Source organism: Zingiber officinale, chromosome 4A (genome assembly GCF_018446385.1).
Source record: "Zingiber officinale cultivar Zhangliang chromosome 4A, Zo_v1.1, whole genome shotgun sequence".
Lineage (NCBI taxonomy): Eukaryota > Viridiplantae > Streptophyta > Magnoliopsida > Zingiberales > Zingiberaceae > Zingiber > Zingiber officinale.
The window spans coordinates 129,963,961-129,979,741 of record NC_055992.1 but is presented as its reverse complement, the minus strand read 5'-3'; the positions used below and the strand labels follow the sequence as shown (position 1 = coordinate 129,979,741).

The 15,781-nt window shown below is 35.0% G+C and overlaps 1 protein-coding gene across 1 annotated transcript; it reads right to left on the bottom strand.

Annotated features, from left to right (window-relative positions):
• Window positions 1–4,283: 4,283 nt before the first annotated feature.
• LOC121972790 (protein FAR-RED IMPAIRED RESPONSE 1-like) lies at window positions 4,284–6,777 on the bottom strand. Its single transcript, XM_042524423.1, has 2 exons — window positions 4,647–6,777; window positions 4,284–4,384 (listed from the first exon to the last, which is right to left on the bottom strand). The coding sequence occupies exons 1-2, from the start codon at window positions 6,775–6,777 to the stop codon at window positions 4,284–4,286; spliced, it is 2,232 nt and encodes a 743-aa protein (XP_042380357.1).
• Between the last annotated feature and the right edge of the window lie 9,004 nt (window positions 6,778–15,781).

The window sequence follows — 15,781 nt, the reverse complement described above, 5'->3', positions numbered from 1 at the left end:
AAGTATATGATGTATGGATTATAAAACTAGTTGACTAGTACAATACAATTTAAAAGTTTTAAGAGATAAAAAAGATTAAAATAAAATTAGTGATATAACTTTTCATATATATATATATATATGACAGTAAGAAGATCTATGAGTGGACCCGTTGTTTTTGTAATATTAATGTGGTGTGTATGTTGTCATATATATATATATATATATATATATATATACCGAAAATATGATATATCAAAATTTTAATGAGTAATGATGCCGAGCGCGAAGTTGCTCAGCGAATTTGCGCCGCGACTGACCTGGCATCCTTCGTGGCCAAGTCCACGTAAGAGAAAAACCGCAGACGAGGCATATGCCTCGCTCTTCCTTAATCGCGTTTCCCGACCAGTGCCTTCCCCATTCGCGACCCGTGCCCTAGCTTCTCCGCCGCCTCCATTTTTCGCGACCCACTCTCCCCCCGTGCACTGCCCTAACTCCCCTTCTCCTTCCCGAACTCAGCTGCGCCTCTTCTTCTTCTTCCCTCCTCCTTCTTCTTCCCTCTGGCACTGCTCTCCTTCTCCTTCCCGTGCACTGCCCTAACTCCCCTTCTCCTTCCCTCGCGCGAACTCAGCTACGCCTCTTCTTCTTCTTCTTCCCTCCTCCTTTTTCTTTCCGCAACCCTCCCAGAGAGTCGAAGCCCTCCGGCGCTGCTCTCCTTCTCCTTCCCGTGCACTGCCCTAACTCCCCTTCTCCTTCCCGTGCGCTGCCCTAACTCCCCTTCTCCATCCCTCGCGCGAACTCAGCTGCGCCTCTTCTTCTTCCTCTTCCCTCGTCAGTTTTGTGGATTGGTGTGCGAAATTAGGCGTCCGCGAAGGACATCGCAGAGTACATCAACAAGGAGGGAAGAAGCAAGTACGGTAAAATTCAGAGAAATTGAAGGGTTAATTATGTTCATAAGTGGATTCTGTTTTTGTTGAATTTTGTTTCTGGTTACATTGTTTCATTCATGGTCTGTTGCTATGTTCTAACACTGGACTGAATCAGTTGAAGTTTGTTGAATTTTGTTTCTGGTTACAATCAACCATGGCATGTTACTATGTTCTAACAACTGTTGAATTTTGTTTTCGTTCAAGAAAATTCTGATTAACATAGTTTTCCGACTATTAATGTAGTTGGATGGAGGAACAAGATCCATAAAAACAACCAATATCAAATAATTGGACTAAATAATTTTTTGGTTCATTTTAATATCACATATGTTTCAGGGATCTATTCCTCGGAGGAGTTGGAATATTGTTGCAAAAGAGTAATTCCAATTTAACACTCCTAACTGCGAAGTTGTATGTTCAGTCTCTTAATTATCAAGCTGATATATGTCATTTTAGTAATAAAAAGTTTAAAATAATTCTCAATTGGTTTAGCATACAATCTCTCTGAATGTTGTAGTTTGTTTGTTTAATATATGAATGTTATAAATTTATTTATTTTTATTCTAAGTAAAGAAAATTTGATTATTAGGTTGTTATTTCATGGCAACCTCAAGTTATAGCAGCATCGATAATACAAGATTTGAACCTATAACATGTAGGGACTGCGGACGAAGAACATTTATGTGTGTTTCTAGATCAACAAAGAATCCTGGAAGACATTATTACAGATGTGAGCAACATGGATGGCAAAAGTGGGTGACGACAGATACTAGGTCATCGATCAAAATTGAAAGTGAGCACAATGCATTTCATGGTCATTATCCGGGAATAATCAATGTACCGAAATTTATTTGGATATTAGTGATGGTGAACTTGATTCTCTTAGCCGTAATCCTTATTGGATTGTTAGTTCATATGGCAAGTTAGTATTAAATAGTGTTGTGTTGTAATGTAACTACCTAAATATTTGTAATTCTGGACACAAATTTCGTTTGTTAGTTTATATTTTGTTATATGTTATTTTGTTGAAAGAAAAACATTTGCGGGAACCTACAAATGATTCAGTCTTTATTGGGCGAGTTTCAGTGGAGATTGGATGATGGAAACCATTTACAGACATTTGATATAATTTTTCAGTGTTCGGTATCAAGGAGTGGAGTTCTTTCTTGTCTTTGACCCTACTTGCTTAGGGCTTCTGTTAACTTTTTTGATGCTATCGAATTTTGTGGTTTTATTTGGTTTCTTTCTCTTGAATTAGATGTGGAATGATACTTGTTCAACGCATTGCAAACTCGAGCAAATGGCATTTCCTTGAATAGAAAAAATTGTCAGATTGCCAACACGATCGTGGATATGATACTGGTATTGTTACCAAATAATCAACAGTCGGCGTCTGTCTTACTGTTTTTCATTCTTTTGTGCCTACTTTGGGTTCAGTACAAAAATGATCTTACCACATTTTCAAAAGCATAATTCTTTAACACTTGACAAAACCCCATTAAATTCCTTTCGATTATCAAGTTATCTGAAGAAAGCAACCAAAAACCTCTTGAATACATTCATTGCCTTCATTGCCCACCATCCCTTTTAAAATCACAATCATCGTTCAGTTTCACCTACTATGCTTTTGCATTAACTACAACATTCTTTTGCGATCGCATAGTAAATAGCCTAACTACAACGTTCTTTTGCGGTCGCATAGTAAATAGCCAAGTTTATTGCCAGAAATTGTTACGTTTTCAAGGACGACGCAAAATACCATGTGAGTGCTATTTTTTTCCCCAGGGAGACACCAACACGTGGAAGATAACTTACACTATGTTATGAATGAGTTCATTCAATGATAAATGGACTACTGCTATTAAACATCAACAGCCATACGTGGGCAATGACAGATGCATTAATTCATCATCCCCATATAGATAACATGAGCCAAACATTGAACATGTTTAGAATAGAGCAGGTTTATGTCCTACAGAAATCAGAAAGGAACTGATTCCTACAACAAAATAGGAGAATTCCTACAACAAAACAGGAGAACCACAGGTTCCCTCTTTATTGAGCAAAAGCCAATTTCAACTAGATTCTGCTAACTTGCACAAGCTGTCACAGTTTTCAGCATGACGATAGAGTTTGAAGCTAGTTCTAGCTCACGCATGTGCCACCTCCACACAGAGATTTCTGCCAAAACAGCCAGCAATCAAAGGGGTTTGTTTTAATAAATAAAGCTTTTATTCTTCCACATTCTTACATAAAATCGACATGTAAGGTTATGTAATCAGATACTTACGCCATTAGACAACCAGAGCTTCTTTTGTTTTTTTTCTTGGCTGTCTCCTTCATTCGTGGGGGTTGAAGAATCACCTTGATTGCAGTATCAAATACAGCTTTGATGTTGTAATCGATCCAAAATGAAGAACTGGTTTGAAATGAGTGATTTTAGGTACGTTACAATTTCCACTGAAGTGGTGAGAGATTTTGATGCAACCAATATTGAAATGCAAGCCAAGAGTCATTGTTGGTTCACCACAATTTCCTCTAAGTTTATACCTGTTGGGTTTGGAGGTACATTCAATATATGCTGCAGCACCAGTTTGTTTCCTCAGCCCTTCCTTCTATAAAGAAATATAATGCAATCTAAGTTTGTCAACATTCTACAAATAGAAAAACAAGAGAACAAAAATTGCACAGAAGCTACTTGTGCTGGAGTTATTGTTGTTGGACCAGGATGATCAGCAAGATAAGCTTTGTCATCACGGAGATCTATAAATTCAGAAAAATTGAAGTGTTTAGCATGATGATAACATGAAAATTTGTGCTAGTTAACATTTTTCTTCTCAAAATGATTACTGAGCTAATTTTGTTCCAACCAAAACTATAGGAACATTAGGCGCATACCGGCGAAGTTCAGGCATCCACTGGTGTTCATAAACCAAAAATGTTAACATCTTCCATCAATGGATTTGTTGATTAGGAAGCATAAATTCAGTACGAATAGCAAATGAAAACAATGACAAAATAAATAAAAACATGATTGTTGAGTCTGGAGATCAATTAGACAAGACTATCAAGATGCTTAAGTACCTTTAACTTTACTCTGGAATCTCTAGAATCTGTCAAGTTCAAATTGTATAATCTGCTCTCCAATCTCCACAAATGAGTTCGGATACAAGTATAATTAACTCGAAATGAAATGGAGTTCAGATACTCAAGAAATGGAAGTATAATTAACTCGAAATGAAATGGAAGTGTCCACAAATGGCTGCCTATGAATGACACAGACGGCTACTTGTCAAAAACCAAAAGGAAAAACAAAAGGAAAACAAGATGTCATATTTACATAAGTTGTTCTCAATTTGATAGATTCCAACAAATTTACAAAACACCCACAAGCATTATAAGATCAAATAAATTTGAGAAGACACTATCCAACACCAAGCCAGCAATAGGAGAATCTTCTGCTCCAAAAAGGAACACTGTTATACCAGAAACAAAACTAAGGATAAGTGAATGACATATGACAATAATAACTATAGAGCAAAAAATGATACCTTGCAACAACACCTAATATTGATCGCCCCCAAAGTCCTCTTACACAATCAACTCATTGACTTTCCAATCTGTACTGCTGCAAGATAGATTAGAAAAAAATGTTAGCCTAGCTACAATCACATGAATCTACTTGAACAAAACAATACTGCATAATTATTTTAGGTATCTATTATATGTATCACTTACCTTTTTTTCGGGCCTTTGCAACTGATTTCTTCACAATTTGTTCAATCTTAGATTGTTTTCTCTTTGTGGGGGGACGACCTCGAGATCTTACTTTTAATGGAGAGTGTATTGCTTTTGCACCAAATGTAGATACTCCTTTCAGTTGCTCAGCCCTTGAATGCTCAAGATCATTAACAATCAATTTTTCCTTCGTGTCCTTCAAGATTTCCACTAACATAGAACAATTGTCGTCATTTTTTGCACCAAGTTGTTGAATCTCTTGTATCAATGGAGTGAGAATATTATACCGCTGTCTTTCTCCATCACAAACATAATCATCATAGATGTTACTAATACTTTGATACCCACGCTTAATATCTTTGCGCCATCGATCCATAATATAATTCATAGGAACCTCAGTCACCTTCATCCTTATCAACACTTTAATCACATGCCTACATAATATTCCCCGAAACTCAAATAGGCGGCACACACATTTCAATTTGCAATCTAACTCTGTATAATGTACCCTAAAGGAAACTTCTCTTACGGGTTCTCCATTTTTTCCCAAAATAGTTTCTACTACTTCAAATATTAAAATGGTCCCTTCTTCCTTCAATAATGAGGCATCACAAAACATCAATCCTCTTATTTCATCTTGGAACAACTTAAATAAGTTGTTAGTGTAGGCATTTTGAAATTGTTTTTCAATAGAATGACCAAGAATAACTGGCATGGTAGAATTAAAAGAAATAAAATCCAAATGTTTTTCATTCTCAATCTTCTTCTTCAAAGCATTATCATATTGCTCAACAAATTGCTTCAAGGATGTTTTAGAATGGACGTAGTCATCAAAAAATGCATTCATACTTTCACTTCTTTGAGATGTGGACATACCTGCCCAAAAGTTATCTTTAACATATACAGGTATCCATCTATTCCGTTCTTCATGCAAAGATTTCAACCAATCATTGTTTTCCAAATTAAACTCCTCAATCATTTTCAACCAATTCTCATCACACTCATCAACTGTAAGTGAGTTATAAACAATGTTTTTCAATTGTTTCTTTATCATTTTGTATTGAGCATGACCACCTAATTTTGCTGGAAGCTTTTTCATGATATGCCAAAGACACAGACGATGATGCGAATTTGGAAATACCTCTTGAATTGCAATTGTCATGGCACGACATTGGTCTGTGATTATAGCCTTTGGAGCATGTCCGAGCATACATGTCAACCAAGATTTGAACAACCATATGAAAGTTGTTGAGTCTTCACTTGATAATAATCCACATCCCAGCAGAATAGATTGACCATGATGATTCACCCCAACAAATGGAGCAAATGGCATATCATAACTATTAGTCAAATAGGTTGTATCAAAAGTCACCACATCAGAAAAGTACTCATACGCAGCCCTACATCTTGCATCTGCCCAAAAAATATTTCTTATTCGAGATTCCCCATCTAAATCAAGCACATAAAAAAAGTTTAAGTTCCTACTTTGCATGCGACAAAAATAAGTACTCAAAGCTTCAGCATCTCCATCCCCTAACCTCAACCTTCTAGCTTCTGAAATATAATTTCTACACTTTCTCTCATCAAATGTCAAATTCTCATAGCCTCCAGCCTCAACTACAAATGATTGAAAACTTTTGCTTAAAGTTATTCCAGCTTGATCATTTAACTCTAATTTTCTCTTTATAGCTGAATCCAATACTTTATTACATCTAAAATGTCGTGACTTCCCAGGACTCAAGATATGATTATGTTCAAGGCATAGACTAGTAATCACAAAGTTCCCATCATTTCGAATAGCAACATTAATCTTAGCTTTGCAATTCGTCTTGGTAGAAGGTCTAGGGTATAAAATATTTTTTGCTTGAGATACTTTCCTACCATTTTTTGCGCATCCAATAGAGAAATATTTTTGCTTTCCATCATCTCCATTTCTACCGCCTAATTTGCAAATACCGAAACCAACATTCTGAGCATAGGAATTATAAAAAGTACGAACTTCTTCTTCAGATGAAAATGTCATTCCAATCTCAGGAAGCTTAACTTCATTTACACTAGATGGAGATGGGTCTTGATCTCTATGGTCATTGTTATCCCCTATCTCATTTGAATCATTTTTCCCTTTTTCCATGATACTTTCTTCACCTACATTTATTTAAAAAAAATTACAAGGCCAAAAATAAATAGAAAACAAAGACATAATTAAAAAAAAAACGAAACAATGACTACATTACTTTAATAGAATGCCAGCCCCGAATGAAACAATGTAACTACAGTAAACTAAACAAAATTCAACAGTTGTTAGAACATAGTAACATGCCATGGTTGATTGTAACCAGAAACAAAATTCAACAAACTTCAACTGATTCAGTCCAGTGTTAGAACATAGCAACAGACCATGAATGAAACAATGTAACCAGAAACAAAATTCAACAAAAACAGAATCCACTTATGAACATAATTAACCCTTCAATTTCTCTGAATTTTACCGTACTTGCTTCTTCCCTCCTTGTTGATGTACTCTGCGATGTCCTTCGCGGACGCCTGATTTCGCACACCAATCCACAAAACTGACGAGGGAAGAGGAAGAAGAAGAGGCGCAGCTGAGTTCGCGCGAGGGATGGAGAAGGGGAGTTAGGGCAGCGCACGGGAAGGAGAAGGGGAGTTAGGGCAGTGCACGGGAAGGAGAAGGAGAGCAGCGCCGGAGGGCTTCGACTCTCTGGGAGGGTTGCGGAAAGAAAAAGGAGGAGGGAAGAAGAAGAAGAAGAGGCGCAGCTGAGTTCGCGCGAGGGAAGGAGAAGGGGAGTTAGGGCAGTGCACGGGAAGGAGAAGGAGAGCAGTGCCGGAGGGAAGAAGAAGGAGGAGGGAAGAAGAAGAAGAGGCGCAGCTGAGTTCGGGAAGGAGAAGGGGAGTTAGGGCAGTGCACGGGGGGAGAGTGGGTCGCGAAAAATGGAGGCGGCAGAGAAGTTAGGGCACGGGTCGCGAATGGGGAAGGCACTGGTCGGGAAACGCGATTAAGGAAGAGCGAGGCATATGCCTCGTCTGCGGTTTTTCTCTTACGTGGACTTGGCCACGAAGGATGCCAGGTCAGTCGCGGCGCAAATAGCTATTTTTTAAAAAAAATAAAAATAAAGGGTGGCCCATCATATTTTTTTGTATCATTTTTTTTATTTGTGTTGTTGTAGCATAAAATTGATTAATTTAATCAAAATTATTATATATAAAATATTATTGTATCAAAATATTCTATACTAACTTGTCGACATTACTTAAACTTTAACATATTAATTTTAAGTTAGTCAAAATAGCTTTAAAATAATTGTAATAGTTACCCAATTGGTTGCTACATAATTGTAGCTAACTCTAAATCTTAAAATTTTAAGCCTTAAAATTTAAATTATAAATATTATTATATCAAAATAATATTTATTAATTAAGTTAAAATTATTTAACTTTTCATCAAAAATCACTTTAATTTAGTCAAAATCATTTTAAAATAACTACAACACTACCTGAGTAGCTACTGCAACTTATTGTATTATAGTGACTATTATATTATTATAACAATTATATAATAGCTACTAATTGCATCTATTTCATAATTGTTGTAATCCTTTTAGAATTAAAAGTATTTTAGGATAATATTATAATGGGTGTCACTTGTTTATTTTTTTCTTTCTTTTTTTTGTAAAAAAGATATTCTTTCAATAATTTACATAATTTATAGTGCCATTTTTATTTTTAGCCAAGTTTAAAATTATTATAATGGTGACACTGATTTTAAATATTATGAAATACATCAACATTGGAATGGAAACATATATTAATGGGTATAACTCTTTGGCATTAATATATCATTGAATTTGGATATATGATATTATTATTTTAACAATTGTTTGGGCAATTAGATTTTTTTTCTTAATTTATTGTAGTGGATATTTACAAGGAATTAATTATGGTGGGAATTAATTGAAACTTTATGCATGGATAAGTGTAATGACATTTATTATTAGATTTTATGCAAGTTTCAGATTTCATGGATGTTGTAAGCTATGTTTGTAAAATCACAATCATAGATAATACGATCTTATGATCCGAAGGAAATAATCGATCTTGGATCATGTAGAATCAATTTTAATAGTAGGATCGTAGCAAGATCGGTAAAATCGTAATTGGATCGGAGCATAATCAAAGTACGATCGATGAAAGTTTTGATTCAGATCGGTAGAATCGGAACAGGATTAGTTGGATCATAATTGAATCAGAGTAAAATCGGAACAAGATCGATGGAAACTTTGAATGCCCTTTTTCGCATCCCTCACTTACCCAATTGAACTTGAGTCTGAATGGAGATCTTAGTGAAATCATCATTGTTTCTTCATTTTTTTAAAGTAGATTTCTGATTAATTTTGTCCAATTTCTATTTAAATCCTGATTTGTAGGCCAAATTTTATGCCTTTCAGAATTGTCTGTTCGTGTTATCAAAATTTATTGGAAAAACTCTAATGTCATCCATTGAATTATTGAATGATGTAAATATAATGTGTATTTAACAAAAGGTAGATTTTGTCCCCAAAGACCTTTTTCTGTAGAATAAATAGATTGTGGGTTCTTTATTAATATCCTAAAGTTTGCTTACTAGCTAGTTTTAGTAGGAAACTTAATAAATTCCATAAAATCTTCCTTTTGGCTAATATTATAATGAATAATCCCACGAATTCGTATAACCATTATTATAAAATATCTAATCTTTTTGTAATATATTAGTAAACTTTTTTTGTTTTGCCAATATAAGTTTTAGAGGCGGTCAATACAGCTAGAACTTGTTTTGCCAATAGTAGTGTGGAGTTAAGGAAACAATATGTGTGTGACATTATCTAATATTTCTTTATTTTAACCTTGGCCACCTGAATCAAGAAAATACTTTCTTACCGTCACCAACCAGTACTCTTGTATTTAGGATTATTTTCATTGCGTGTAGATGTAGTTGTGCAAAATCAGAAGTCCATTTCCTTCTTTCCTTATATTATATAATTAAATAACTTATAATACTCCAATAAACACTTTTAGATAGAGGTGAACAAAAGTTACCGAATTAACGGAATTTAAAAATTAGTTCAATTACTTCATAAATTCATTTTTCGTTAAATATCGATTATTTCGATTTCGATTTTGGTTTTAAATTTTCTAATTCAGTTAAACCAAATAAGTCAGGCCATAAATCTCTAAATAGGAAATTACTAAGTCCCTAAATATGAATTAATCTAATATAAAATTAGAATCAGATAAAAATATATAATTATTGACAAATTCAATTATATTTTATCGGTTCGGTTTGTTCGATTTTTATTTAAAAGTTCAATCAATTTCGTTAGTTCAAAAAAGATCAGTTTGTTAGGTTTTGATTAAATTGATTCAGTTAGTTCGATTTTAAACCAATTGCTTATCTTTACATTTAGATACATGTGATTTGTATATTCTGCTAGATTTAATGCTCAGAACATTGTTTCATTCTAATTGTGTTAAATGAATAAACTTTCATAATAATAACTTTCTATACTATTTTCATGACCTTATAAAGTATGTACCACTTATCTTTTATTGAAGTTGGAAACTAATATTTTGCATCCAAATTACTTGTAGAAGATGTTTTTTTCCATTGAAGAAAGATTCTATCAAGTTACTCAATCTTAAGTGTTGATTACCCTAACAAGTGCACATATTACATTTATTGTTCTTCCTACAAAAAAAAATTGATTTCATTCATTGCTTGAGCCATAACATATTAGAAGGAATATAATGGAAAACTCATCCTTGATACGTGTGTATGTATTGTGCTTAGCTATGATATATGTTGATGAATTTCTACTACGAGATCCTAATTAATGTGCTATTATGATACTCGTAATTCATACATAAATTATCATATATTTGTAGAAACAGTTGTTTTCATTTATTTGTTTTAGTAAAGTAATATACATATGTCAAATAAACTTATATATATGTTTCAAGGATTACAGAAAAATTGGTAGGTAAGTTTTAATCAAGAAATACTATAAACAAAAAGAGGAAAATTAAACATAGTAATAAAAATATATTTATGATTAAAATATGTTGACATTGTAGCTTCTCATCAACCACTTGTAAATTTACTTGATTGAAACCAAAAATAAAAAATGTATTCAACTATAATATATCAGTTTTATATGATGTATGTAAACTAGTTTTTAGACTACTAATCGATGATTATCTAGTTCAGTATAAGAATTCATTATAGTTATCATAGTTGTTGCATATATGATGGGAGCAACATTCTCTGTCAGTTACCTTGAAGTATGGAACGTAGAAGCATCTTGATTTTCTTACTAATTTTTTAACTCTTATTTTTTAAATTTATGGCACAATAGTTGAATATTAAAAGTTATATGTTCTGTATTTTCTTAGCTAGGAATGGATTTCCTGTGATTTGTAACTATCAGAGAACAATATGTTTTATCTTCTGACTCTTTATTGTCTTTTGAACCTTGGCAACCCCCATGTCTGAGTTATACAAGGGCCACATAAATCATAATCTCTCTGTTACATGGAAAACAAATAAATTTATATGGGCATGTTTGGAAAGGTCTGTATAATGAACATCAAATGGTTGAGAAAAAATGCAGTGTAATTATCGCGACTGCACAGCGGTTTGTCATCATAACAACTTATATTTACACTAGCATTAATATAAATCTTTTTCTAAGATGGTAGGATCTTGGTACAGAATTAATTTCAATAAAATGCATAGAGCAAGCAATGATGATTAAAGATTATTAAGTACCTTTAAATTGTAAATTTGTAATTGTTAAACTATTTGGACTTTGGTCATATATTTTCTGTTTATACTCTGGGAGGAATTAGACATGATAGTTGTTGTTATTATAGTTCTCCACACATCAACTATATATCAATCAATACAATAATTCAAAACTATCTAGCCCCAGTAGTGGTTAGGCATTTCAACGTATAATTAAAAGATCTGAGATCTAAATCTTAACGGCTTATTACAGAGAATTTTTCCTCTAGTGAAAAAAGTAGGTCTAACAAAATTTTTATGGGATTAGATAAATTACCTTAGGATTTATCTATTTGAAGAGTTCGATGCATAGTGCCAGTAGTTATCTTACTGTCGCGGCATACTGACGTGTCAGAATTGGGTTCTTATGCGTGGATTACATCTTCACTTGTGGGCAATGTGGCAGGGTATTGTGGTCATTTCCATGTTGAAGGGTAATAAATATGGGGAACTTTTCGATTTTATCGTTTTAATTTAGTAATTATGATGATATATTAATTTCTCGAACTGATTCAGGTACTTTTAGCAGTTAAGCAACCATTTGTTAATATTCAAATGTTAATGATAATAATCCTGCAAATTAAAGTTTTACGATTATAAAATGTCAATATCTTACGATGAACTGTTTCCCTAATTTAATTGGATTGATTTGACTTGAGCTCTGGAATTGTTTAACCTTTAGCTCTTGCAAGCCTTCACTGATATGTCAAGAGATACACCTTGAGAAATATCACGTTCTATCTTTTTTCCTCCATACAAACCTACCAAAACAAAACAGTGACATGATGTTTCATATTTTGTGTAGAAATAAGCAAATGAGTACATAAGACAAAGAAGAAAAATGTCATATCTAAATATGCATGTCTGATTCTCCATGTGCCTTGTGTGAAGAGCAAATACATACAATGAAAGCAATTTGGCAGCGTTTTGACATAATAGTTTCTACTAATCAGTCTAACTGTATCTTACGGTAACCTAACAACTTATTTACACTTTATGTTTATCTACCTTTGTCTTCTCCAGCTAAACCTAACTTTAAGGAAAGGAGCTAATATGAGAACTCAGATAACAAGAACATCCTCTACAAACATTCTTTAAACAAAGCATAAAGAAATGTGCCTTTTCAACTTCTCCCTATCGATCTTTTCCTATCATCCTTTCTCTTATTCATTTTGAATGCTTTCAGTTTTGCAATTTGTACAATCTAAAGTTTAGCTCTGCATTCTTAACAAGGATTCTTGACCTTAATTAATTATCACTCTATATCTGTTACATTTTCCCCCCTTATACCTAACACATATTCTTAGTGATCACTATAATCTATTGATGGTAAAAAAATATATTCCATATAAAGAACATCTCAACTATACTATCCGGTCCAAAGATCAAATGATGTGATGAGAAAATCTCACTACAGTGAGCGGTAGAAATCCACCTCACACCTAATTAAGAACCGTGACGTCGAAGTCTTTTCTTCGGCACTCTACGATTACTGCATGGACCAAAATATGTTGGGATATAATGAAAGTTCATATTAAATAAATATGAAAAAAACATAAAAAGATATAAGATATTTTCATTAGTTTAAGATTTTTTTTTTTTTTGGATAGAGTCTAAAAATAAAGTCACGAGGATTTATGCATAAAGTATAAATAATATCATGTAAAGTATAAATAATATCATGTTATTATGGATATATGTGAATTCCTTTTAGACACAACAATTGATATCAAAGTCATGGTCCAGATCAAATGTCATGTGGGGTAGCCTTGAATAAAATTGTGGGGAGGTCCAAAGCAGGTCGGGGTGACCGGATGCTTACGGGGAGGCCCCGAGTATGTTAGGGTGATCGGATACTCGCGAGGAGGCTCGGGGCATATCAAGAGTGACCGGATGCGGATACTTGCGGGGATGTCCGGAGCAGGTAAAGGTGACCGAATGTGGATACTTGCGGGGATGTCCGGAGCAGGTAAAGGTGACCGGGAAGGTCCGGAGCAGATCAATATCTCTATTGGCATAAAGCCTTTTGGGTAGAGCTCAACAATAAAGTTATGAGGGTTTAATCATACCATTATTGAGATATGTGAATTCTTTTTGGGCACAACATAATCAACATCAAAAGGCTTGCCAAAAGTTCTCTAGTGCAACTATTGGGACATGTATAAGAGGGGGGGGGGGGGAATAACTTGCTTCACTTCTTCGAATTTAATTTATAGCGAAAAATTGAATCGAAGACTCCACAATGTTAACTCCATCGATATTATTTGGCATTCACCTCCTTAAAGTAACTAATCCAAGGGTTCCCTCCTCATATTCACAACTCTATTATGAATGACTCTTTCTCGGAAATTTTCTAAAAGTGGAGAAGCCTCGTACAAGCTCAAGTACAAGAATATAACACGAAATGCAAAATACTCAAGTAAATACAATTGAAAACAATTTTACAATGTATTCGTTGTAAATGCCTTTTGGTGGTTGGAAATGCAATAGCACTTTTTCCCCAACTCGCAAGAACTAGCATTAACTTCCCTTGATTCAAACTTTCACTAAAACCCTTAGAGCTTACGCTTCCTAATCGATTGATCTTATCCTCAATTGATTGTCATGTCAAATTGACCGTTCAAAAATAGCAAAATAGCTCTTTTTCACATGTTTATTCTATTAATGTGTGTACTTATGTGCCAAGATACTCTTATGAATTTGTGGATAATTATTTTATAAAGACAAGTATTTATCGTTAATTATTTATTTTTCTGTACGTATATGATTAATGATAAAGTTCCATAGATTAATAAGTATATTAATGAAAAAACAATCCTTGATTGAATAAATATCTAGATGGGGCATGGATATCTAGATCAACGCTGAGTATGACTAGGTTTAGATAAACCAAGGGATGGATATCCAAGTTGTACTTAGGGTGTCTTAAGTTTAGAGGTACACTGGACATGATCCGCTTAAGAGGAGACCATATATTAAGCATCATTGGTCATTTCTCTTATGAGTGAGTGTAACTGATCTTTTGACTTGAGACATTCATTTATTCTATGCGTGAAGATATGTGTTTTTACGCTTTTAAAAATAGTCTTTAATCGGATTGTGATTAATATGGTAGTTGGGTCGATGGCAAAGTATAGAAAGAATAGTATTGAGTCAATGGAGGATTCATTGTTCTCTTGAATTAGGAGTTAACATCCTAGCCGTTTAATAAAGATATTAGTAACTCGAAATCAATAGCCATGGGAAGAATGATTTATCATTCAAAAGAAATCTATTATATCTTGGAAATCAAATAAAACAATTAATTTAGTAATGATGCATAATGTACCAAATTAATTCAGATGTGGACTTAGATGAAGAGATTGAATTACACAGTAATTGGTTCATGGTGATTTATAGTTTATGACTGATATTAATTTTATCGCGTTGGGTGACTAAAAAATATTGCTAAACGGTTACCTTAGTCTATGTATGAATTTACACTGCTTTCGTGTATAAAATTAACCTAGAGAGTCGTATGTGATACGGATATATCAGAAGGGACCCAGGAGGAATTAAGGGGAGAAGGAGGGGCATTTTGATCAAATCACTATTTAGGGATTTAAGGGGTGGAGGTACTATTCGAGGAAGGGGCTTCTGCTTCGTGGAGTTCCTCCACCGCCAAGGACATTGCCGACTGCCCTCCCTCTCACGCTCCTCTCCTCTTTGACGTCGGGCGTCACGATCTCCTTTTCTTCCTCCTGTTGCCATCTCCCCCAGGGAGTTTCCGCCCGACTCCGTTAACCTCTCACGGCCACCTCCTGTCTTCTCTAAGCCAAAGCCGCCAAGGTCGAACGTAAAGGAGGACTATTGTTTTCTTCATGCTCTTCCTCTGCTGCCATAAGGAAGACGTAGAGAGATGCCACCTTCGCTGCTCACCAGGCCAACGCCCCTCGGGGTCGCTCCACGCTAGTAGGCGCACTTCGATGCCGCCCTCGTCAACCTCCTCCTCTCTTCCTCTCCTCTAGCCAGTAGAAGCCTCCAGCCGTCATCTTCTCCTTTCTCCATGTCACAACGACCAAGGAGATGACCGCCTCCGAGCAGCCTTCTTCCTCTCCACACCTCTGTCGCCTCGTCGCCTCGTCGCCTCCCCTCTTGTTGCCAGCCAACAGCTGCTCCACGCCGGTTGTCTCTCCTTTAACGGCCAAGCGCAGCCCCCCCATCATGCGTCCGGCAGCCCATGCGCCGCCTCCAGCAGACCCCACACCATCGACAACCCACAGTGCCCCAGCCACCTCTCGCCGCACAACTCCATCGCTTT